At 38.2% G+C, this 24121-nt stretch overlaps 1 protein-coding gene across 1 annotated transcript in view; it reads left to right on the top strand.

Moving 5' to 3' along the window:
• The window catches only part of LOC126248853 (phosphotriesterase-related protein), a 220840-nt gene that overhangs the window by 179365 nt on the left and 17354 nt on the right, over window positions 1–24121 (top strand). The window contains exon 6 of the mRNA XM_049950283.1: window positions 23874–24091. Within this exon, the coding sequence (XP_049806240.1) occupies window positions 23874–24091 (218 nt within the window). The remainder of the gene's footprint in view (window positions 1–23873; window positions 24092–24121) is intronic.

The following is a 24121-nucleotide window of genomic DNA, read 5'->3' as shown; positions in this document are numbered from 1 at the left end:
CGAGTTGCTCTATTGTAAATTCAAACCTGAATCATGCACCAAGAACTTAGCTCAACTGTACACACATATCTGTCCTCTAGTGGGTCCAACACTCATCTACCCTAACAATACTCAAGGCCAAGTATTTATTCTCTTCCTACAATGTATTACTGGTTATAATAATGCAAAACATAATTTATAGTATGAAATAGTTGAACAACATTATCAAACACTCTATAATATTTCCTACTTTGATAGAACAAGTTTAAGATATTTTCTAAGCACATAAAAATCACATTAATATTGAAATTGCTGAAATAAGCATTCTAACAATGCTAAACGATCAATTATCTATATTTTGTTAAGTAGGCTTGAGAGTTAGTTCCTACCATTTACAGATGATGAGAACAAAATATATTATTCTAAACATTTTCCATATATTAATTTCCTGAATCTGAGTTTGATTGTTTATGGTACAAATGGTATTGTAACTGCTATTGTTTGCTATTGCTATTATTCTTATAAAAGCCTTTTTCCTATTATTGAAAAGTAATTGAATTTAATTATAGCTGGAGATATAAGAATATTGATCTAGTAATACATAATGCAGAGGTGGTAACCATAAGCCTGGGGTGTTACAACTACCTTGGGGAATGCCAGAAATCACTTCTGTTTTACTTGATGACTTTCCACCAATTACTATGAACTGTGACCTCTCTGACAGGAAGTCACAAATCCGGTCACACAACTGAGTTGATATGCCATGAGCACGCAGTTTCACTATAAGCTGCTTGTGTGGTACAATGTCAAAAGCCTTTTGGAAATCCAGAAATACAGAAGCGACCTGAAATCCTTTGTCAATAGAACTCAACACTTCATGTGAATAAAGAGCTAGTTGTTTTTCACAAGAACAATGTTTCTAAACCCATATTGACTATGTGTCAATAGACAGTTTTCTTTTAGGTAATCCATAACATTTGAACGCAATATATGTTCCAGAATCCTGCTGCATATAGACGGTAATGATATGGACATGCAATTGAGTGGATTACTCATATTACCTTTCTTGAATATTGGTGTGACCTGTGCAACTTCCCAGTCTTTGGGTATCGATCTTTTGTCGAGAAAATGGTTGTATATGATTGTCAAGTATGGAGCTAATGCATCAGCATACTCTGAAAGGAACCTAATTGGTATACAGTCTGGACCAGAAGACTTGCTTTTATTAAGTGATTTAAGTTGCTTCACTACTTTGAGGATATTTACTTCTATGTTATTCATGTTGGCAGCTGTTCTTAATTCGAATTCTGGAATATTTACTTTGTCTTCTTTTGTGAAGGCATTTTGGAAGGCTATGTCTAGTAATTCTGCTTTGACAGCATTGTCTTCAATAGTATCTCCATTGCTATCATGCAGAGAAGGCATTGATTGTTTCTTGCTGCTAACATACTTCACATACGACCAGAATCTCTTTGGATTTTCTGCCAGGTTTTGAGACAAAGTTTCATTGTTGAAACTGTTATAAGCATCTCACATTGAATTCTGTGGTAAATTTTGAGCTTCTGTAAAAGATCACCAATCTTGGGGATTTTGTGTCTGTTTAAATTTGGCATGTTTGTTTCATTGTTTCTGCAACGGCGTTCTGACCTGTTTTGTGTACCAAGGAGAATCAGCTCCATCGTTTTTTAATTTATTTGGTATAAATCTCTCAATTGCTGCTGATACTATTTCTCTGAATTCAAGCCACATCTGATCTATGCTTATATCATTAATTTGGAAGGAGTGGAGATTGTCTCTCAGGAAGGCATCGAGTGAATTTTTATCTGCTTTTTTAACTAGGTATATTTTTCATTTATTTTTGGAGGATTTGGGAGTTACAATATTCAATTTTGCTAAGACAACCCTGTGTTCACTAATCCCTGTATCAATTTTGATGCTTGTTATTAACTCAGGATTATTTGTTACTAAGAGGTCAAGTGTGTTTTCACAACTGTTTACCATTCATGTGGGCTCATGAACTAACTGCTCGAAATAATTTTCAGAGAGTGCATTTAGCACAATTTCAGATGATGTTTTATGCATACCTCCAAAATTAAACATATATTTTCATCAACATATCGAGGGTAAATTAAAGTCACCACCAAATATAATTGTATGAGTCGGGTACATGTTTGAAATGAAACTCAAGTTTTCTTTGAACCTTTCAGCAACTGTTTCATCTGAATTGGGATGTCTGTAAAAGGTTCCAATTATTATTTTATTCCAGTTGCTAACAATTACATCTACCCATACCTACTCACGGGAACTATCTACTTCAATTTTGTGACAAGATAAACTACTTCTAACAGCAACAAACATGCCACCGCCAACCGTGTTTAGCCTAGCATTTTGGAACACCGTTAGGTTCTTCACAAAAATCTTGGCTGAGCTTATCTCTGGCTTTAGGCAGCTTTCAGTGCCTGTAACAATTTGAGCATCAGTGTTTTCTATTAGCACTTGGAGCTCTGGTACTTTCCCAACACAGCTATGACAATCTACAACTGTTATACCAATGGTTCCTGTATCTATGTTCTTCCTGTGTTCGGCCTGCACCCTTTGTGGCTGAAGTCCTTCTTGTGTTTTCCCGAGACCCTCTAACCTAAAAAACTGCCCAGTCCACACCACACAGGCCTTGTTACCCATGTAGCCACCTCCTGCATATAGTGGATGCCTGATTTATTCAGTAAAAACTGAAACCCAACCACCCTTTGGTGCAAGTTGAGGAATCTGCAGCCTACAGGGTCGCAGAACCATCTGAGCCTCTGATTCAGACCCTCCACTCGGCTCTGTACCAGAGGTCTACAATCAGTCCTGTCGACTATGCTGCAAATGGTCAGCTCTGCTTTCATCTTTCAAGCGAGACTGGCAGCATTTATCTCTTCTTTTAGCTGCTTGAAACCAGAGAGAATCTCTTCTGATCCAAAGTGGCACACATTGTTGGTACGGACGTGAGCAACCACCTGTAGTTGGCTGTGCCCTGTGCTCTTCATGGCAACCAGGAGAACCTGTTCCACATCTGGAATGACTACATCCAGTATGCATACGGAGTGGACATTGTTTTTTTTCCCTTCTTGGCAGCCGTGTCCCTAAGGGGCTCCATAATCCGCCTAACGCTGGAGCTCCAAACTATCAATAATCCCAACCTCTGTGATTGTCCGGTTCTTGCAGACTGAGAGGCTTCCTCTGAAATGGGACAGGTGACAGCATCTGGCTCAGTGACAGCCTCAGCCACAGACAGTGCCTGGAACCTGTTTGTCAAACAAACCGGGGAGGCCTTATGTGTGTCTGCCTGGGAAGTCTTTTGCCACCTCCTACGCCCTGGGGTGACCTCCCCCTCGGCCACAGGTGAGGGGCCAACCTCTGTGTGAGCAGTAACTGGGCTAGCCACCGGTGAGGACCGATCGGAAGACTCGGCTGTGCTGGACGTCCGTTGGATCCCCATGACCAGCCCACAAGAATGGTGCTCATCCACTGCAGCCTCAAGCTGTATAACTGAAGTCATCACAGTCTGAAGCTAAGAGCGAAGTGTCATCAACTTGGCTCACAGACACACACACAACAATTGCAGTCCCGGTCCATACTAAAGACCCTGGAAAACTAAACTGTGCAGATAAACGGACTATCAGCACGTGCTGCGCAACTCTACTGTAAACCCTGACAAAAATGCAGGAACTGTGCCTAATAAATTAAATTAACACACAGAGATTCAAAAACCTAACTACTGAAGCACTCAGATGAAACTAAATAATTTGCCCCTGATTAGGTTCTTGTAATATGTCACAAAATCGGTTTACTTTCCAATGCAAACAAAAATGTGAGAAATTTGGCTTTTAGATATTAAATAAATACACAGAAACACAAGAAACTAAACTATTAAAGCACACAGATGATATTATAAAATTTGCTCCTGGTTAGGAACTCATAAAAGTCACAAAATTGGTTACTTCCCTGTAGCTGCTTGTGTCGCAGCCGGCTACTGCTGCCTGACTGCTGTACATTTGAACTTTTGGCCACAAGGCCCCCTTCTAAAATAGAAAAAGGCATACACATTCCCATCATGTGTATGTTTTCTACTTTTTTTGTATGGTTCTTGTATATAATCCTTCTACTTTCCAGTCTACCCTTCTTTGTTTAGTTCTAGCTTGCAATCTGAGCTCTTCGTATTCATGCAAATACTTCTCTTTTCTCCAAAGGTTTCTTAAATTTTCCTAGGGATGGCATCTATCTATCCCATAGTCATGCATGCTTCTCCAGCTTTATATATCTTCTCTTGCCATTTCTGCTTTCTCACTCTGGACTTTGTCAGTTTCATTTTTTGGACTTGTCCATCTGTTTTGCTTGCTGCATTTTCTGCAGTTTTATATTTCCTACTTTCATCAATTAAATTCGATATGCCATATGTTATTCAAGGTTTCCTCCTTGGTCTTATGTCTCTGACCATTTAATATTCTGCCACCTTCATTATTTCATATCTCAAAGCTACCCATTCATTTACTATTGTATTCATTTACCCTATTTCTGTCGATTGTTGCCTAATTCCCCCTTTAAAACTCTCAACAACAAGCTCTGGTTCTTCAATTTTTCTACCTTTTGGTATGTCCAATTCACTTATTATCTCTACATCTACAGCTATGTTACTACTCTGCAGTTCACATTTAAATGCCTGACAGAGGATTCATTGAACTACTTTTACACTATTTAGAACCTTTTCCAATTCATGATGGTGTGGTACAGCAACCAGTGGTAAAAATATGAAGGAAAAAATAATATGGCTTGTAAAACTGGATTTTTTATTTTATTAATCCTCCAATGATGTTTTTTCACCATATACAAGGCATCTTCAGATTGGCTGGCAAAATATGGTGTTAAGCACATAGGATGATGCACATACAAATGCCTCAGCAGAAAACTGCCATGGTCATTTCAAGAACACAGTCTCAACCAGTCTCATCTACTTGATGACACAAATTGTTTTTACCTTACGTTAGAGTTATAAGTGTTCTGAATTTTCTGATTTATATCAGACTGTAGTTTGTTGAAGATCATTGCACCAGAATACAGAGCACTGCTCTGAACTTTAGATAAGTAATCAAAGTGTAGAAGACAATTATTTTTCTTTCTAGTTTGGTGTTTGTTACAATCACAATTCATCTGAAACTAACTTTTGTTATTGGCAATAAATATCATTAAGAATTCAATGTATTGGGACTCCACTTGATTGTAAGAAGTCCCAAACCTATGAATAGGCTTTTGCAATCTCAGTTGTTATCTACCTTATAGAGTAACCTAGAGTGTTAATGAACACTTGATTTACTTTGCCTGCAGTGTCACAGGAAACAAAGTATCTAAACTACACCACCATACCACAGTTTTCAGGTCAACATAATGAGAGATATTTCTAAGAGGAAAAATGTTGAACTGTACTTCTTGATTAGTTTACTTATTTGTTGACTCCTTTTCAATTTATGATCCAGTTGTACACAAAGGAATTTGTTTAGATACTGTGGATTTAGTGAATGAACATTACTATCTATTACTTGTGTAAGCCAGTCATTTTTATTCATTGTTGCATATTTTTTTTGTACTTGCCAGGCCGAATGATATAGATGCAGAGGGGTGCATGATTACAACAACAAAACTAAATGTAACTACTTCAGACTGATGATGAACTTAAAAAAAGAGGATCGGATCCCATACCTTGATAGCCAGCTTCACTCAGGAGAATCTTTGATGTCATAGGAATCCATTGTAAATAAAGCTGAAATCTTTCTTATTAAAAAAAAGTAATATTAATAATTTTGTAGTGAAACTGACAGTTTTAATACCAGCCTCATAGTCCCACTGTTATACATCGAAAAACTATAAAATCTGTAAAGAAGAATGTTGTCATGTCATAATCACACTCACTTCCAGACCTGCTGTTTCAGAAGTTCTCATTCAAGCCGACTACAGCACCCTGGACCTAGATCTTGTCAATATTCCTCTGTATAATGGAACTGGGGAACCCATGTGTTTTTTTTTTTTTTGTTTTTTTTTTCACACATCCTCTTCACTATGATATGCATCAAAGATAGCCCCTCCCATTGAAGCTTCATGATTGTTGAGTGGATCTTTATTTTCCTTGAACGTCCCATTGTTGAACTGCATCTATGGACTGTAGTAGGGCTACTTATGGAGACCATGGACAATGTCTCTGCTCTTTTGTCTACTTGATGAAGTGTAATAATCCTCAACTTTATATGTGACATCAAACAGGTGATAAAAGATACAACATAGCCCAAAATTTCCTTTAGTAACTTTTCCAACAATCCTACTTTCTGTACAGGCATAAAAATCCAAATCAAGTCTCTTGGGTTGTATCTCACTGGTTGGTGTCTGGTGCTCTTCGTTCTTCTTTTTCCTGGGTGTCAAGTGTCTGTATTCAAGCCAGCTGCCTTGCTTTTTTTATCCTTGTGATGTGTTTCATGTAGTCATCCTAAATATCATCCAGTTGAAATGGGAACAGTGTATCCATTGAATCTTCCTGGCAGATTAAAATTGTGTTCGGGACCAGGATTCAAATGGGGTCCTTGTCTTTCATGATCGAGTGCTCTACAGCTGAGATACCCAAGTACGAGTCATGATCCATTCTCACAGCTTTACTCCCCACCAGTAACTCATTTCCTGCCATCCAAACTTCACAGAAGTTCTCCTGGAAACCATACAGGACTAGCACTCCTGGAAGAAAGGATATTGTGGAGATATGGCTTTGCCACAGCCTGGGGGATGGTTTCCAGGCTGAATTTTCATTCTGCAGCAAAATTTTTTCCTGTTAGCTGAACATAGTTCCCATTTGTCACCTTCAGCACAATCACTTTCATATCATGAAACGTAATTTCCTGTAACTGGCAACAATAAGATTTCACATTACAGAAAAACTAGTCCCTGGAGTCTACTAGCACCCAGAGAGGTTGGCCATTGATGGTGGCATCAGTAAGATTTCCTGTCATCTTGGTGACTGTCATCCATGGAGGATTTTGATCTGTGATGACCTCATGTTTATAGATGGTCACGGTGCTTAGTTTTCCTGAATTTGGCAGCTAGGTGAGCAGCTGGTACCTCTGTACAATGATGGGGAATGGCTCCAGTGTGTTTGTGAGTAACCTTCTCCAGGGTACGGCAGTGAACTTTGGCCAACAAGTAAACTATAATCATCTGCAATTGACTGGCATGAGTAGGACTGTTGTGATGGTTCATATTTTGCAGCATAATAGTCTCCTTTCTCCATAGTTAACACAATGTGTCTTGATGTCCAGAGTGAAAACAGACCAATGTGTTGCCATGTGTCCTCCAAATGTCTGTTCTTTTGCAGGGCATTTTACTTGGTGGAGGTGTTGGTTGTACTGGCATTGGCCAGATGCTGAATTATTGTTTGACAGTAGCTGCTTAAATCTTAACATCATATTCAAATGGTGGTAGAGATTAGTGATGAAGACTGATACGTCACTTCTTTAATATTCTCTATTACCTCCTGACAATGGGGTCGATGTTCACGGCTGCTATCTCTTGTGTATTCCGTTCAACAGTTCTGGCTGCCATACACTGCTGTATCTCTTCTCATACTACCTAGTGTATGAGAGAGGCAGGGTCATGTTAGTCTTCCACGGCTGCCCCAAAGAGAACACATTCAAGAGGTGATCATAGCTCTTTCATCTGACTTTTTTCTGTTAAATTTCCTCAGTGTGCTGGCACCAGAAGATGAATTCTTCTACTATTGTGACATCCTTTACCACAAGAAAATTGTACATGTTTTTTAAATCCCTTTCATCAAATCTGAGATTTTGTTAGTTTGTATCATATTCAGATTTGCAATTTGTAAAGGGCCAAAACAGTCTGTATGTCTGACTGTATCATTTTGCCATGGCTTTAGCCTCTGTTCTTCAGTTTTTCTTCTGCTAAGGAGACTTGTTGTTGACCCCACCATATGTTTTCTTCAGTTCATCCTGGAATTTGTCCCAGCTACTGAGCTGCTCTTCATTGTTCTCATACCACTGCTGGGCTATGCCATCCAAGTAAAAGTACACATTTACCAAACATATCATGTCATTCCACTTGTTGTGTTTGGTGACTCAGTTTAACCCTTTCAGTCATTTTGCCAGGTTCTGAGCAGCATCTCTGGAGTATGCTGATGGATGTCTGAGCTTGTACCTGACTTAGTGCTGCCTTGTAATTCATTGGTCTCCCAAATATACTGACCATGGTAATTATGTACTGCTTGTATTCTGGTTCCTGCCTGTGTAGGTGATGGCTTTTGTGTTGCCTAATTGTAGTTATGGTGATGTAGATGTTATGAAGCACCCAGTGTCTCCACCAAAAAATGTCACATTGAAACCACAAGCAATGCCAAACATGAAGGCTGGGTCATAAATGAAGTACAACAATGAACTGAAAGCACATTTATTACTGACACCAACTGACAGAATAGGACTGATTTTCTGTATGGAGAGTCCAGCTATTTATATGCTCATAGAATATTCCAGAATGTGGTATTTACATAAATGCTAAATAGTCAAGAATCATTAGAAACATAAGATATTTCAAGAACCTTCCAGAAATTATAAATATTTAAGTACTGTTAGTTAGACACTCTATGTCTGCAAAAGATATATGCTTGATGTCTGTATGTAAATAAAAATAATGGGTTCTCACTGTTTAAAATTACATCACGTACATGTGAGTGAGTATATGTACACAATCTACTGTCCATCACATGCCATATGGTGGATAATATCTGCAGCAACAATGCTAATGTAACACATTAGGATTAAGGAGTTTTTAACATTGTAAAAATAAATTCAGAAAGCAAATAATTTAACAGCACATTAGGTGGAATGAATTTTCTTTCCCATGACAGCTTAATTATTTAAATTTCAGTTAAGCACACAACCAACCCATATTAAGTCATATTATAGATAAACAGGTGGAGATCCGATGTCACCTCACTCAATATACTGAGTTTAAATTTATAGATGTGAATGATCAGGAAGTATTCAAGTTAATGCCAACAAAAAAATTTTTCATCTGGATGGGATGGTATATCCAGTGCAAATACTAAGGTGTGCTTAAAAGAACTGCAAAACTGAAAACTCTTAGGTGCCTGATTAATTGCAGCATTAGAGAAAACATGTATCCAACTGTTTTAAAAATGAGTGTTGTGAAACCAGTGTATAAAAGGGAATGAAAGAAAGATGTCTCTGATTAGTGACTAATATTGCTATAAGCTGTGCTGTATGCCTTGTGGAGTAGCAATTAGCATAACTGGCTGGTGTGCTGCAGGTCACATGTTCGAAGCCCATCACCAATAACAAATATTTGTTATTTTATATTTATTATTTGTATATGGTTCTTTAAACTTCTTATGTTTGTAACATTTTTATATTCAAGAATATTCTATGGCTGTATAAATAGGAGCACTTCCCTCCCAGGTGTTCAGTTCTGTCTGGCAGGACATTGGCATCTATAATACATGTGCTTTCAGTGTTGTGCTTTGTTGATGACTTCACTATGGATTTGGACTTGAGTGTGGTTACAATGTGACACTGGTGGAGATTCTAAGTATTTTAAAATATCTACTTAACCATGGGTCCAATTAGGCAATGTAAAAGCCATCACCAACATGGACAAGTACCGAAATACAAGTAGAAGATCATTCCAAAGCTCAATATATTCAGGAGACCAATGAATTCCAAGCCAGCAGTAAATCAGCTACACATTAGCCATCCACCAGTGTTGCTGGAGACACTGGCCAGGACCTGAGGAAATGGTTCAAAGGATTCAGCTGAGTCATCACTGACAACAGGTTGGGTGCATTATATGTTTGGCAAATGTGTACAATTTGCTTGGATAGCACAACCTAGCTGTTGTTCAAGAACAATGTAGAGAAACGCAGATGCAGGGACAAATTCTTTACCAAAATGAAGAAAATACTTGGTGACAGTCTACAGTAAGCCCGTTTAGTGGAAGTACAACTGAAGAACACAACCCAGTGTCATGACGATAACAACACAGTCTCACATACAGAATGTTTCTACCCTATACAGTTTTGTGAATGCAGATATGATAGAAGCTGATAAAATTTCACAACTGATGAAAGGAGTCACAGAAGAGATGTACCAAACTCTTCGGGTAAAGGATGTCACAACAATTGAGGAATTTGTCTCATGGTGCCAGTGCATCAAGCATATGCAACAGAAAAAAAAGAAAAAAAAAATCAGATGAAAGAGAAATGACTGATTCCCAACTGTGGTCTCTATGGCAGCTGTGGAAGACCACCACAATCTTGCCTTTCTCATACACTAGGTTGTGAGAGAAGAGATACAGCATTTTGTGCCAACCGGAACTTTGAGACTGAGGAACAAGAGATATCAGTCATGAATGTCGATCCTATACATCAGGAGGTAACAGAAAATAAGAGCAGTCATTGATTTTCTGACTCTTTCACATATTTATGATGTGATACATTTTCATGCAGAACAGCTACTGCAGGGAGACTCCAAATCTTCTGAGGGCAGAATGCAAGAAATATCTTTCCTTGTCCTTCATGTGTTACTAACAGCTTCTCCAATCATAGCACTGAGTGATGAGAATGCCAAGGCAAAGCTTCACACCAGCATGAACAGGTGTGAAAATAGGTGTAATTCTAGTATAAATTCAGGAAGGTGCTCAACAGATGATAGCTTTTGCTTCCAGAATACTCTCCAAGGCTGAGATGAACTACTCTACAACTGAGGAAGAGTGATTTGTGCCTTGGGCCATCAACAAGTTCTGGATGTATTTATTTGGCAAACCATTCACTGTTGTGATGGATCACCATTCTCTAGGTTGGCTGAGTAGTTTGAAGGATCCATCAGGTCAACTGGCAAGTTGGACACTGAGGCTTCAGGAGTATGATGTCACAGGAATATACAAAAATGAATGCCAACACAAGGACACTGACTGCCTTTCAAGGAATACTTGGGTAGAACACTATAGCAAGGACAAAACATTATTCATAGCTGTAGTAAATGACATTTTTGCTGAACAGAGGAAGATTCAGCATTGCTGAAAACTATAGAAGTCTGAGGGGAGGAGGAGCTGACAAAGGAGAATTTTAATTAATAAACAGAACATTGTATAAGAGGAACTACAATCCGATTGTGTAGAAATGTTTCTTCGAAATTGCAGCTCATCTGTGACCAGCTAGACTGAAGCTTTTGCATGACACTTCAACATAAAGTCACTTGGGATTCATGAAGACGCTAATCAGAATCAGATGCTGGTATCACTGGCAAGGTCTCTACTGATCTGTTAGGCACTATGAGAACCACTGTAATGAATGCCAGTGAAGGAAGCACATCTGCAATTACCTTCACAACTTTCAGTATCAATTCCACCAGTATTAGCACAATTCCACCCAATTGGAATCAACCTCTTGGGGAGATTGCTGAAGTCAACAATTTGGAATCGATGGGTAATAATCTGCACCAACTACCAAACCCACTATGCTGACACCAAAGTTATGCTGATTGCTTAAGCCCCAGAAAACACAAGGTTCCTTATAGAAGACATCATTTTGAAGTGCCAGAGCAACCCATGTGATGATATTTGATTGTGGAAAAGTTTCCCAGTCGAGACTAGTATCAGAGGTGATTTCACATTGTGACATCACCCACAGGATGACAATTACCCACCACCCATTGAGCAGAAAGATTGGGATGCAATACTGCCCATTACAACATTTTTACGAAACGCAGCTAAGCAAGACACGACAGGTTTTGCACCATTCTTTCTGCTCCATGGTTGGAAGGCTGGAATGGCAATGGAGACACCATTCCCATTTTAATCGACCAATAATTCAGGTGGCTATATGAAACACCTCAGTACCAGGACCAAAGAAGCAAGACAGCTGGCTCCCATATGGACCCTGGATGCCCAGGAGAAGGACCAAGATCACTATAAGACCAAGCACTGGCCAGTATATACAGCCTGGGAGACTAGTTACGGATTTTTACATCTGTCTGGAAAATGAAACTATCAGAAAAGTTAGATAAGCATTACTTTGGGTTGTACTGTACCCTTTGTTGCTTGTTGGACATCACATACGAAGTTAAGGTTTAGTACCCTTCATCAAGGAAACAAAAGCTCAGAGACATTGTCCATGTCTACTGGACAAAACCCTACTAAAGTCCTGAAGCACAGATTGATGTTGGGGCTCCTCATTCAAGAAACATGAAGATGCAGTCAAGGATCATGTAGCTTTGACTGGGGGGTGGGAGGGGAGGGGCTACCTTTCATTCTCATCACATTGAAGAGGATGTGACAAAGTGACCAGAATGCAAGGATCTACTAGTGATACCATACAGGCAAGATCCAGGTCAAGAGACCTGAAACAGCAGGTTGATTATAATTTTGGAGAGGGAACAATGCCATGAGATGTGCTGCATGCCATGTGGAGTTATGGTTAGCATCACTGACTGACATCCTGCAAGTCACCAGTTCAAATGCCATTACCAACAAATATTTGTTATTTAGATTCCTAGAAGATTCTCAAAACTTGTTACATTTGTAATGTATGCATATTCTGTAATATCCTTTGTTTGTACGAGTATCAGTACTCTCCATCCAGGAATTCAGTTCTGATCTGGCTATATCTGATGTCTATAATAAATGTGCTTTTGGTGCTAAGTTTTGTACTTCCGTGGCAACCCTGCTTTCAGATTTAGAGTTAAGTGTGGCTACAACATGACAATATCACTAATTCTTGCCTTGAGTAAGGTACCCAAAAGTATTGTCTGCTCCCAATTTAGTATCTTTTTCACAATACAGAAACCTCTTTCAGATACCCAGCATGGCTCTAGAAAAGAACTTATCACAAACACAGCAGTTACACAGTACTTCCATGAAGTATAATATTTACTGGACCACAGGATGCAAACTGCAGGTATATTTTTAGGCCTTACAAAAGCATTTGATACAGTAAACCATAGGTCACTTCTGAAAGAACTTCAGCCATTTTGTTTCGGGGGTCCATCCTTGCGTCTTCGAACAACATACCTGCTGAACTGTAAGCAGTGCACTACACTGACATACAAATTAGATGAAAAATTATGAATTTTCAATCCACCAGTGAAGCAGCAATAAAAGGTGTACCTCAGGGCCCAATCCTTCATCCCTTTCTCTTCCTTACATACATTAATGACATTCCACAACCCGTTAACTGCCATATCATAAGCTATGCAGATGACCCCTCAGTCTTTATTTGTGGTAGAGTATGTAAGCAGTTAGAACTTTTTACTACCAGTGGAGTAACAGAAGAAACAAAATACTTCAATGATCAGGGCCTCTAGGCGAATGTCACCAAATCTCAATTATTAGCACTGAAACAGGCAATCTCACCATATCAATGCAAATAATGTATGTAACATGTTGGCAGCCATAAATTTCTGGGTTTGTATTTACATGAAAATCTATGATGAAGAAACCCCATTTATTTTTTATGTGTAAGAGTTGCAACCAATTAACTCTGATATTATAAGCTATGCAGGTGATCCCTCAATCTTATTTCATGGTAGAGTATGTAAGCAGCTAGAACCTTTCACTACCAATGGGATAAGACAAGTAATGAAATATTTCAATGATCGGGACCTCAAGGTGAATCTCACCAAATCTCAGTTATTTGCATTTATAACTGGCGGTTCTTACCACATCAATGCAAATAGTTTACATAACATCTTGGCAGCAGTAACTTTCTGAGGGTGTACATACATCAAAATCTATAACAGATAAATCCTATTAATTTTGTATGTGGAAAAGCTGGTAGTGGTTTATATCTTCTTAATCAGCTTACAAAGATACTTCCTAGCCTAAAATTAGAACAGTTTACTCCTTTTCTTAACTAGTGTCTGAATAGTGGGGCAGTGAAGCTGATATCCATTTAAAAAGGGGTATTGTTGTCACAGAAATGAACAATAAGACTTATACATGGGACAGGGCATAGGCAAATACTTCACAATATATTCTTTAAGTCACTTACATTTTTATGAGTAAACTAACTGAAGCTACCAAGTGTAATGTTGTACATGATCACAGCACCAGGACAAAATATAATTACTTTCAGAAAAGAACAAAATTAAAAATGACAGATCACAACCAACACATAAATTGTTTGATTTAGTGTAACAATCTAACAAACTTTCTAAGAACATGTAAGGGACAGATTGTGACACAAAATTAAAACGTTTACTGATAAAAAAATGTTCATATTTATAAAACAAATTTTAAGATACTGCTTGTCATATGAGACTGTAGCATTTAGCCATAAACTAACAAATGTATAAAATGATTTTTTTATATTTACACATCAAGTTCCGTGGGACCAAATTACGGAGCAAATCTCCAAGGTCGTGGAACATGTCAATACATGAAATTACAACATAAAAGTAATAATAGATAAAAAGAAATGTTTATGAACCTGAAAAAAGTGTAAGTAAATGCAATCAACAATACAATAAAAATCAGCTTAATTTTTCAAGGAACTCCTTGACAGAATAGAAGGAGTGACCCATGAGGAAACTCTTCAGTTTCAAGTTGAAAGCACATGGATTACTGCTAAGATTTTTGAATTTGAGTGGTAGCTTATTGAAAATGGATGGAGCAGTATACTGCACTCCTTTCTGCACAAGAGTTAAGGAAGTCCGATCAAAATGCATGTTGGATTTCTGCCGAGTATTAACTGAGTGAAAGCTGCTTATTCTTGGGATAAGCTAATATTGTTAACAAGAAATGACAGTAAGGAATATGTATATTAAGAGGCCAATGTCAAAATACCCGGACTCATGAACAGGGGTCGACAAGAGGTTCGTGATCTTACACCACTTATATGGAGATGAATTACTGCTACTTACCATGTAGAGGAGGTGCTGAGTCATAGACAGGCACAATGAAAGAGAATCCTAGAAACAGTTCAACTATCAGACAAAGTCTTTTTTCAGAAGTAGAAAACTCACGTACATTCACGCATAAACTACTCACACACACATGGCCATTGCCTCCAGGCAGTAAGGTTCAACTGCATCTGACATGAGCAGGAATCTAGCTGGGGTGGGTATTGGGGTAAGGAGGAGGCATGTGCTGGGAGGGGGAGGGATAGCAGAGTATGGGTGCGAAAAGATGTTCATGCTGTGTGGAGGAACTTGGTAAGGATGGCACAGGGCTACTAGGTGCTGCAACATGGGGCCTGTGGGGAGGGGAAGGGAGGGGTAAAGGGAGGGTAAAGGAAAGGAGGAAGGAGAGAAGTAGAGAACGGGAAAGAATTCTGTAGGTGCAGCAGTGACATAATGCATAATACGAGAGTGGGAGAAGGGAAGGAACTAGGCAAGTAGGGGACAGGGACTAATGAAGGTTCCCATAACCTCACTGGCCTCAACTCTCTCCGGTCCCTGTCCTCCACCTGCCTATTTCCTTATCTGCTGTCACTCCTGTACTACACACACCTGCTATTCCACTAGTGCACATACATAGATCTTTCAGTGTTTCTCTACTTCTCTCTTTGAACCCCTCCACACTCCCATCACAGCCTCCAAATGCTGCACATAACAGCTCTATATTGTCCCCACAGTGCCTCTACTAACTCCCACTGGCAGCACTATCATCTTCCCCTACCCTCCTATCCCTCCTCCACTCTTATCTTGCCATCCCTCCCCCTCCCTACCCCATGGGTCTTCCTTACCATTACTACCCTTCCCAGCTATACTGCCGCTCAATGTCAGATCCAGCACCCAGAGAAAGTAGCCATGTGTGTGTGAGTTGTTGTTTTCTGAATATATGTGGGTTCTCTACTTCTGAAGAAAGACTTTGTATGAAAACTGAAATATTTCTAGCATTCTTTTTCATTGGACCCGTATGTGACTCAATGCCTTCCCTGTGTGGTGTGTAGCAAACTACCTTTTCCATATTGTTGTTCTTCCATCCTGGACTATTCTTTGTAAAATGTATAAAATGGATGTAAGATGCAATGACTAATTACCTGATGGCTGCTTGTTATCATCTGTTTAAATATATGACCTCTTCACAACACTCATATCTGCATGAACATTACTGAATTTCTCTGCACATGATTCAAATTACTGTGCAGTTTTTGATACTGCTATGCCTGCCTGTGACTCAATGTCTCCTTCCTTTTCATAAATTTATTTTTGAAGAGTGAAATCGCTTTTTATATAATCTAGGGTACAAATATTCAGTCTTCTGACTGGTTTGATGTTGCCCACCATAAATTCCATTCCTGTACCTACCCCTTCATCTCAGAGTAGCACTTGTGCCTTACAGACTCAACTATGTGTTGGATGTATTCCAGTCTCTGCCATGGTGCTGTATAGTAGTCAGAATGTCAATAGTAACTGAAATATTTGAAAAATAATAAAATGCTGAAAAAAGTTCTAAGTCTTCTAAAGGTGACTAAGCATTAAGTTTAGGAGTAGAGCATGCACAGATACAATCATTTGTATTTCGTGCTGGCTTTGAAAGCTGGCAGTAAAAGCCAGTGTATTCACCTTGAGACTGAAATGATCTCAGTCCACAAAAGCAGAGACAAAACTTTACAAATATGAATTACTTGTTTCAATTAATTTTTCCCACTTGTATAGTGTTTTATGGGAGGGTTGTGAATTATGGATTAGCAGTACAAAAACTGTACGTATGTGTACATGTGCAGGACAACAGTATCAGAAAAAAGAATTATGAATAAACAGTAAAATTTGGCAACATTATTTTGGTATTTATTTTGCAATTTAATATTAGCGCTCATAGATGACCGAACATTAACAATCACAAAGAAATGAAAAAAAGACTTTAAAACAGAATTTTAAAAAATTTTATAGGTTCGACAGAGGACATCGAAAAATTTTAATAAGGGCAGCTCATTTTTTACTGTCATGTAATAGGGGCCAGAGTGCCGTAGATATCATACATGAATTGAGGCGGCAATCATTAAAATAACAGCGTCTTTCATTGTGACACGATCTTCTCATGAAATTTCAGTCACTAACTTTCTGCTCAGAGTACGAAAATATTTTGTTAGTACCCACCTACATACGGATGAGTAATCATCATAATAAAACAAGAGAAATCAGGGTTCACATAGAATGATTTAAGTATTTATTTTCCTGTACACTGTTTGAGAGGGGCACAGTAGAGAAATAGCTTGAAAGTGGTTTTATAAACCCTCTGCCAGGCACTTAATTGAATTCAGAATAATCAATTAGATGTAGAACCTTGATGTATAATATCATATATGGGAAGTGACTGATACTTCTGTATTCTTGTCCATAACTAGGTGAGAGCTTGCTGTTTTCTTACACAAGGTGGAACAATGTCACTTAGGTCCAGAAATCTGTTACAGAACTTCATAGAATGTTGCAACATCCTATGGTGGAGATGTACTTCCCATCAACATTGATTAAGTGGTCCAATTATTGTGAAGAGGATCATTATTCAACTTCAGATTAGATCATTATAGATTCCCTGGCCACCAAAATGACTGATACCAAGACTGATACAACTGCTTCAAAATAAGAATGAATATGATAGCAGAAGTGGTAAAGTATTTCCTAAGATAGTGTTTTTGTCATTGTGCATTACTACCACTGGTGAGATCTACTTTGCAAGATGAATATGAAGACTGATAGCTCTTGAATGGGAGGTTTCTTGAGGCATCTATGCTGAAATGATACACACCCTCACATTACCAACAGTATCCCCAATATTACACCAAAAGAGTATGTAGAATGTAAATTGGACTTTTTTATTAAGTAAAAGAGTTAAGTTTAATGGTTACACAAGTATCCTGATGCAGACTATTTGCTCCAAAACATCTGGCACAATGGATTGAATAATGCACATCCACACTGAAGTTTGCAATATGTTTTTGTTGCACACATGTACCCACCACTGTTCACAACATTGTTGATTGTTAAGGTCTCTGTCCACACTGACTGCAAATATTTCTCATGGCGTACTTACATTTTCTGCGTGTTTGTTTCTTGTAGTGCATTGGCATCATCTGCTATACTATCTAGTGTGAAACAATATACATATGTGGCACTGCACTGTTAAAGCTGAAAAATTTAAGCAAAGAAAGAGAAAGGAATAGTTTTCATTGGTGTATGAAAACATAGTACAGAATAAGTGGCAAAAATAACCTGCTACAGAAGCTGAATATGGAAGATAGTAAATATGTCCCATAACTTCTAATGTCATCCTCCAATTTCGAAATTGAGGTGAATATGGTAGCACCATTTGTGTCCAACAGAGACAAATTTCAGAAAAAAATTCCAGTGAACTGAAGACTTTCTGTTACTGTTGTCTTTTGGCAACTGGAGATTCATTTCAGAGCCTAGCATATTTATTTTACATTTTGAAGCAAGTTATATCTCAAATGTTTCATGGAGCATTGGTTGAAAGTGTAAATGATTATGTAAATACATTATTAAAAAACACAATGCACCATGAAGGAATTATCTGAATGGGATGGAAATCAGTAGATATGATGTACATGTATAGACAAACCAATGATTACAATTGCACAAAAAAAATGGATGATTTATTCAACTGAAAGAGCTTCACAAATTGAGCAAGTTAATAACATGTTGGTTCCTCTGTGGCCATTATGCAAGCAGTTATTTGGCTTGGCATTGATTGATAGAGTTTCTGGATGTCCTTCTGAGTGATACTGTGCCAAATTCTGTCCAATTGGCATATTAGATCATCAAAATCTTGATATGGTTGGAGGGCCCTGCCTATAATGCTCCAAATGTTCTCAGCTGGAGAGAGGTCCAGTGACCTTGATGGCCAAAATAGGGTTTGTCAAACATGAAGACAAGCAGTAGAAATTCTTGCCATGTGCAGGTGGGCTTTATCTTGTTAAAATGTCAGCCCAGGATGGCTTGCCCTTGCCATGAAGGTCAACAAAATGGAGCATAGGCTATTTTCAACATACCACTGTGCAGTAAGGCTGCTGCGGATGACAACCAAAGGGGTCCTGATATGAAAAGAAATGCCACCACAGACCATCTCTCTTGGTTGTTGGGCTGTATGGTGGATGACAGCCAGGTTGGCATTCTGCCACTGTCCCGGGCATCTCCAGACATGTCTTCATTGGTCACTGGGGCTCAGTTCAAAGCAGGACTCATCACTGGAGGCAATTCTACTCCAGACAATGAAATTACAGGAAGAAGATATGTCTAGAGATGCACTGAGCAGTGTGGGATAACAATGTGCTTGTCTTCGTGCTTGCTCAGCCATATCTTGGCCAGCAATGTCGCTAGATCTCTCCCAAATTGAGAACATTTGGAGCATTACAGGCAGTGCCCTCCAACCATCTCAGTATTATGATGATCTAATGCTCCAGTTGGGCAAAATTGGGCACAATATCCCTCAGAAGAACATCCAACAAGTCTGTCAATCAATGCCAAACTGAACAACTGCGTGTATAAGGGCTAGAAGAGGATCAAAGTGTTATTGACTTGCTCCATTTATGAAGCTCTTTCTCTTGAATAAATCATCTATTTTTTCTGAAATTGTAATCATTTGTTTGTCTCTACATGTATATCACATCTACTGATTTCCATCCTGTTTGGATAATTCTTTAATGGTGCATCATTTTTTTGTCTTGGATTGAGTAATGATAGGTGAAATTAAGAAAATATCATTGATCAAATACTTCAATAAATGTTGACAGCTACAGAATATACAACATGAAACACAACTTGACATATTTTTTCACTGTTAGTTGCTGTGACCGTGACAGGAGATACTTTTTGATGTGTCTGCCACATTCAGACTACCTGAAGGCACTGTATTTTTGGAGCTCTACTTCAGTAATTGTTTGATTAATTCTTTTCATTGTTGTTGCACTCTGGGGTGACGCCAGTCCCTGTAATTTGCATGCCACAGGCATGGCATAGACACCACACTTGTCTGCCTCTTTGTTTTCTTGCTTCTTCAGTACCTTCATTAATATATCCCAAGCAGCTCAAAAGCTGTCTAACCTTCTGCCCACTTTCTTCTGCCATTTTGGTGGAGGAGGAGGAGGTGGAGAAGTAGGAGGAGGCAGCATACCAGATAGACGAGGGTCTTCAACTTCCTCTGCTTCCTTTACTTTAATGGAAAAGCTCAAACCTGAACTTAACAAATTCTTCAGGGCCACTGCACAACCTCTTACTGCCTCAACCTTCTTTTCTCCTGTCAGTATTGCATAATTAGTAACCTAATGTTTTTATATATAGAGTTGTTGTTGATGTAAAATGCAATAGCAATTTTTCCAGTCAGTCCTATTCCATATTTATGTTCTTGTAATTGGAACTTCTCATACTCCATTGGGATTCTTCTCACCTTTATGATGATGTCAACTCCAACACTCATTGGCTTGCCACACTCATTGGCTTGCCCACTCCATTTCAATAATAGTAATTAGTGTATATGCAAATGAACCACAGAATATCAAAAATAAACATTAGCACCCAACAATGGCTATATGCAATAGCTGGACAGAAATTTTGTATCCTTTGATCTTTAGTGACACTACCACATGTAGCTTTGTTCATCTCAATAACTTCACCATCATTTGATGGTGGTGATCTTCCAGTACTGAAAGCATCTTGCTGACACACTGCAAATAATGTACACCACTTTGTAATAGTTAATTTTCAATTTTTTCATGTTTGTTTATAGTGAATGTCACAATCTGGTGATCAGCTTTGTCAAAAGCAATAGTTTCAGTACATAAACCAGGTGAACAGTTACTTTTATAAACACTATATCATACATTTATTTGGTGGCAAATTAACACAATAATTTTCACTATTTGGTCCAGAAATATACATACTGATGACCCAATACATAATGTTTCACAAAAGTAGTCTGATACACGCTGGTGACCAAAATTAAAGCAACAAACTGCTATTTCCCTGTATTGTGTCATTTCACATTCTAATCAGACAAAATGTCAACAAATGTCTGTACAATCGCGTTCCTCACGGAAGATGGCATTCCAGTCAGTGGCACCTGTGAAATGGGGTAGTGGTTGCTGGTAGTCCCACATCCACAGACGTGGTGTATACAGTCACAAATGGTGCAGTATGGCCCTCCACCAGACTCTGTGGTGGAGGGCCTTAAGAAGGATGGAAGCAGGACAGTCGCAAACTGATGTGACCCAAAGGCTTAATATGAATAATTCTGTTGTTTCTTGGATGTGGCAACAATTTATAAATACCAAAACAGTATCCTGAAGATGAGGGCATGGCCGACCATGCGTGATATGAAAATGAAAGATTCATTATTTGGCCATAAGGGCATCACAGTACCGCCTTAGCATTGCACGGCAGCTGGCATCTGACCTCGCAGCATCAACTGGGAGTGTTGTATCAAGACAAACTGTGTATAGAAGGCTTCAGTAGAGTAGCCTTTATTGCTGGAGACCTTATGTATGTGTACCTCAGACTTGTCTTCACAGAAGGGAATGTCTAGAGTAGAGTCGTCAAAATGCCACCCGGATCATCGAACAGTGGGCCAATGTTCTTTTCACAGATGGGTCCTTATTTTGTCTGGAGAGTGATTCTCAATGCATTCACAATCTGGAAGGAATCGAAACATGACTTCAGAATCCAAACATTGTGGAAAGAGACCAATATCAAGGAAGATTCTTAATGGTGTGGGGAGGGATTATGTTGACCACTAGAATACCTCTTCATGAAATTGTATGCATGAATTGGCAAGGTTTAATGGATGTCAGGTATCATGGTGAGATCTTGGGACCTCATGTGCAGTTGTTGTGATGTGGTGTGGGCCCAGACTTCGTATTGACTGATGATAATGCTCGACCTCATAGAGCACGGGTGGTTGATGTTTTCTTAGTAACAGAAGATACTGTATACATGGCTTGGTCTGCTCGCTTTCTCAATTTGAATCTCATAGAGCATGTCTGGGATGCACTAGGGAGACACATTGCATCACAAGAGCATCCAACAACTACTCTCCAAGACTTGGGATTGGCCCTGCAGGAAGAATGAGCTTTATTGCCTCAACATGAGACTGATGACATCACTCACAGCATGACCCATCATTGTCAGGCCTGTACTGCAGCCAGATGTGGTAACACCCCATGCTGAGCATAATAACCAGTCATCAGAACGTGGGTGGAAATCTGTTTAGTTGGAAAAAATGTAGGAAAATTTTATCTAAAGTTATGCATGTTAAGTTGTTTACACTTTGTGTTCTTTACATTTTTTGTACTTTACTATTACGCATTTAATTGTTTTGTGGCAAAATAAACACAACCTCACAAAATTTCTATTTGTTGTGGAAACCAGTCAAGTAACTCTACAATTTGCTGATTCACGAGCTGGTGTTTGCAAAATGAATGACAGCTTTCGACTGCCTTTTAACATGAAGTTTATACATTTTGGTTGCTAACCACAGATGGATAGCGATATGGAGAAGTCAGCAAAATGATTGATACCTGCTGACTGACTGTGCCATTGTACAATACACCTACTTATAGATAGGCATAAGATTAAAAATCAAAATTTGAAGTTGCGTTTCAAATGATAACATAAAAGATAGCAAAATTAAAAGACACACAATAACAACAGGCAAAAGAGCAACTATATTTCACTGTTAGCTGTATAGCCAGAAAGAAGGCAATTTCATACATATTATTTTATGAAAACTATTTTTACTATGTGGGAATTCCCAGAGCCAGCCAAAACGTTTCTAGAAGGTGAAATTTTCTAAATTGAATAATAAATGAACTAACAAGCTATTCTAGTGAAAGCAGGCATTTTTGCAATCAGAAAAATTCATATACAAATCAATGGTACTGGGTTTTGGAAATAATCACTGTTTAAGATTCAAACTTTGTGGAACACAAAAATTTTTAATATGAATAACTTTTTAAATTGGAAGTTTTCAGAAAAAGTAAAATTTTTGTAGTGAGGAGGAGAAGAGAGCTTTCAAATTAACTAGCCTGATCCAGAAACAAACACGTATTTGCTCACTGAAAGTTTCATCTCCACGTGATTTATATAAATCACAAATGATGGATGTTACTTTAAAAAATGTATTTCCAGAAGAACCAAATGTACTGTTATCATTAGTTGTCTGAAAACTATCTAGTGAATAACAACAGTCAATGAAATGAAGGATGAATAAGAAATAAATTACTTGTATAAGTACTGAATAATGTGCTATTAACAAAACCAAAATCAAATAAAGAAAATGTTATATTAATGTCAGGAGTGGTATAACAATAAGTGGAATGGTCAAACCCTGCTCTGTTACACAGGGACAGGTTTTTCATGTTTGAAACATGTTTGCAATACGTTGCAAACACCAACTGGAAAAATTGTTGAACACATTGCCTCAAACATGTTGCAATATTTATTGTGAATATGTCTTTTTGGTAATTTTTGTTATTGTTTCTGTTGTGCGGTCGTTAAAAAATACCTCTTATTTCTTTATTAATCCTGAAGTAAGCAAACAGATTACATGCCTGATTGAAAGATATTAAAAATATTTCCGTGATGGAATTACAGTAATTTCTGGAGATATGTTTCTCTCATCTTGGGCCTTAATTTAATTTAAATTTCAATTTATTTATCGATCTTTGATCATTGTTCATGCTGTCAATGTCACAATAGTTTCCACAAAGTAATAATAGAAGTATGAAAGCAAACATATAACAATGAAACACAATAGTAAGGAAACAATAAAAACACTTTTTTCTCTAACTTATAACTGCAAGAACTACATGTGTAACATTTTATTTCTTCCTCTACAAACAGGGACAATTCTAGAAACAGAAACTTTGCTGGAATATGCTTCACTTGGATCATATCTACAGCAAGATCTTTTTGGGACTGAATGCTCTTGGTATCAGCTTGAACCAAACACTGATATGTTGTCTGATGCTCAGAGAATACAAAGGATTGTTGAACTTATTTCAAATGGGTTAACAGATCGCATACTTATGGCGCATGATATTCACACAAAACATCGACTGGTAAGTATTATGTTATACGTGTTAGCACAT

This window comes from Schistocerca nitens, chromosome 3 (assembly GCF_023898315.1).
Source record: "Schistocerca nitens isolate TAMUIC-IGC-003100 chromosome 3, iqSchNite1.1, whole genome shotgun sequence".
NCBI classification, from domain to species: domain Eukaryota; kingdom Metazoa; phylum Arthropoda; class Insecta; order Orthoptera; family Acrididae; genus Schistocerca; species Schistocerca nitens.
This window is presented reverse-complemented; position numbering and strand designations above follow the sequence as displayed.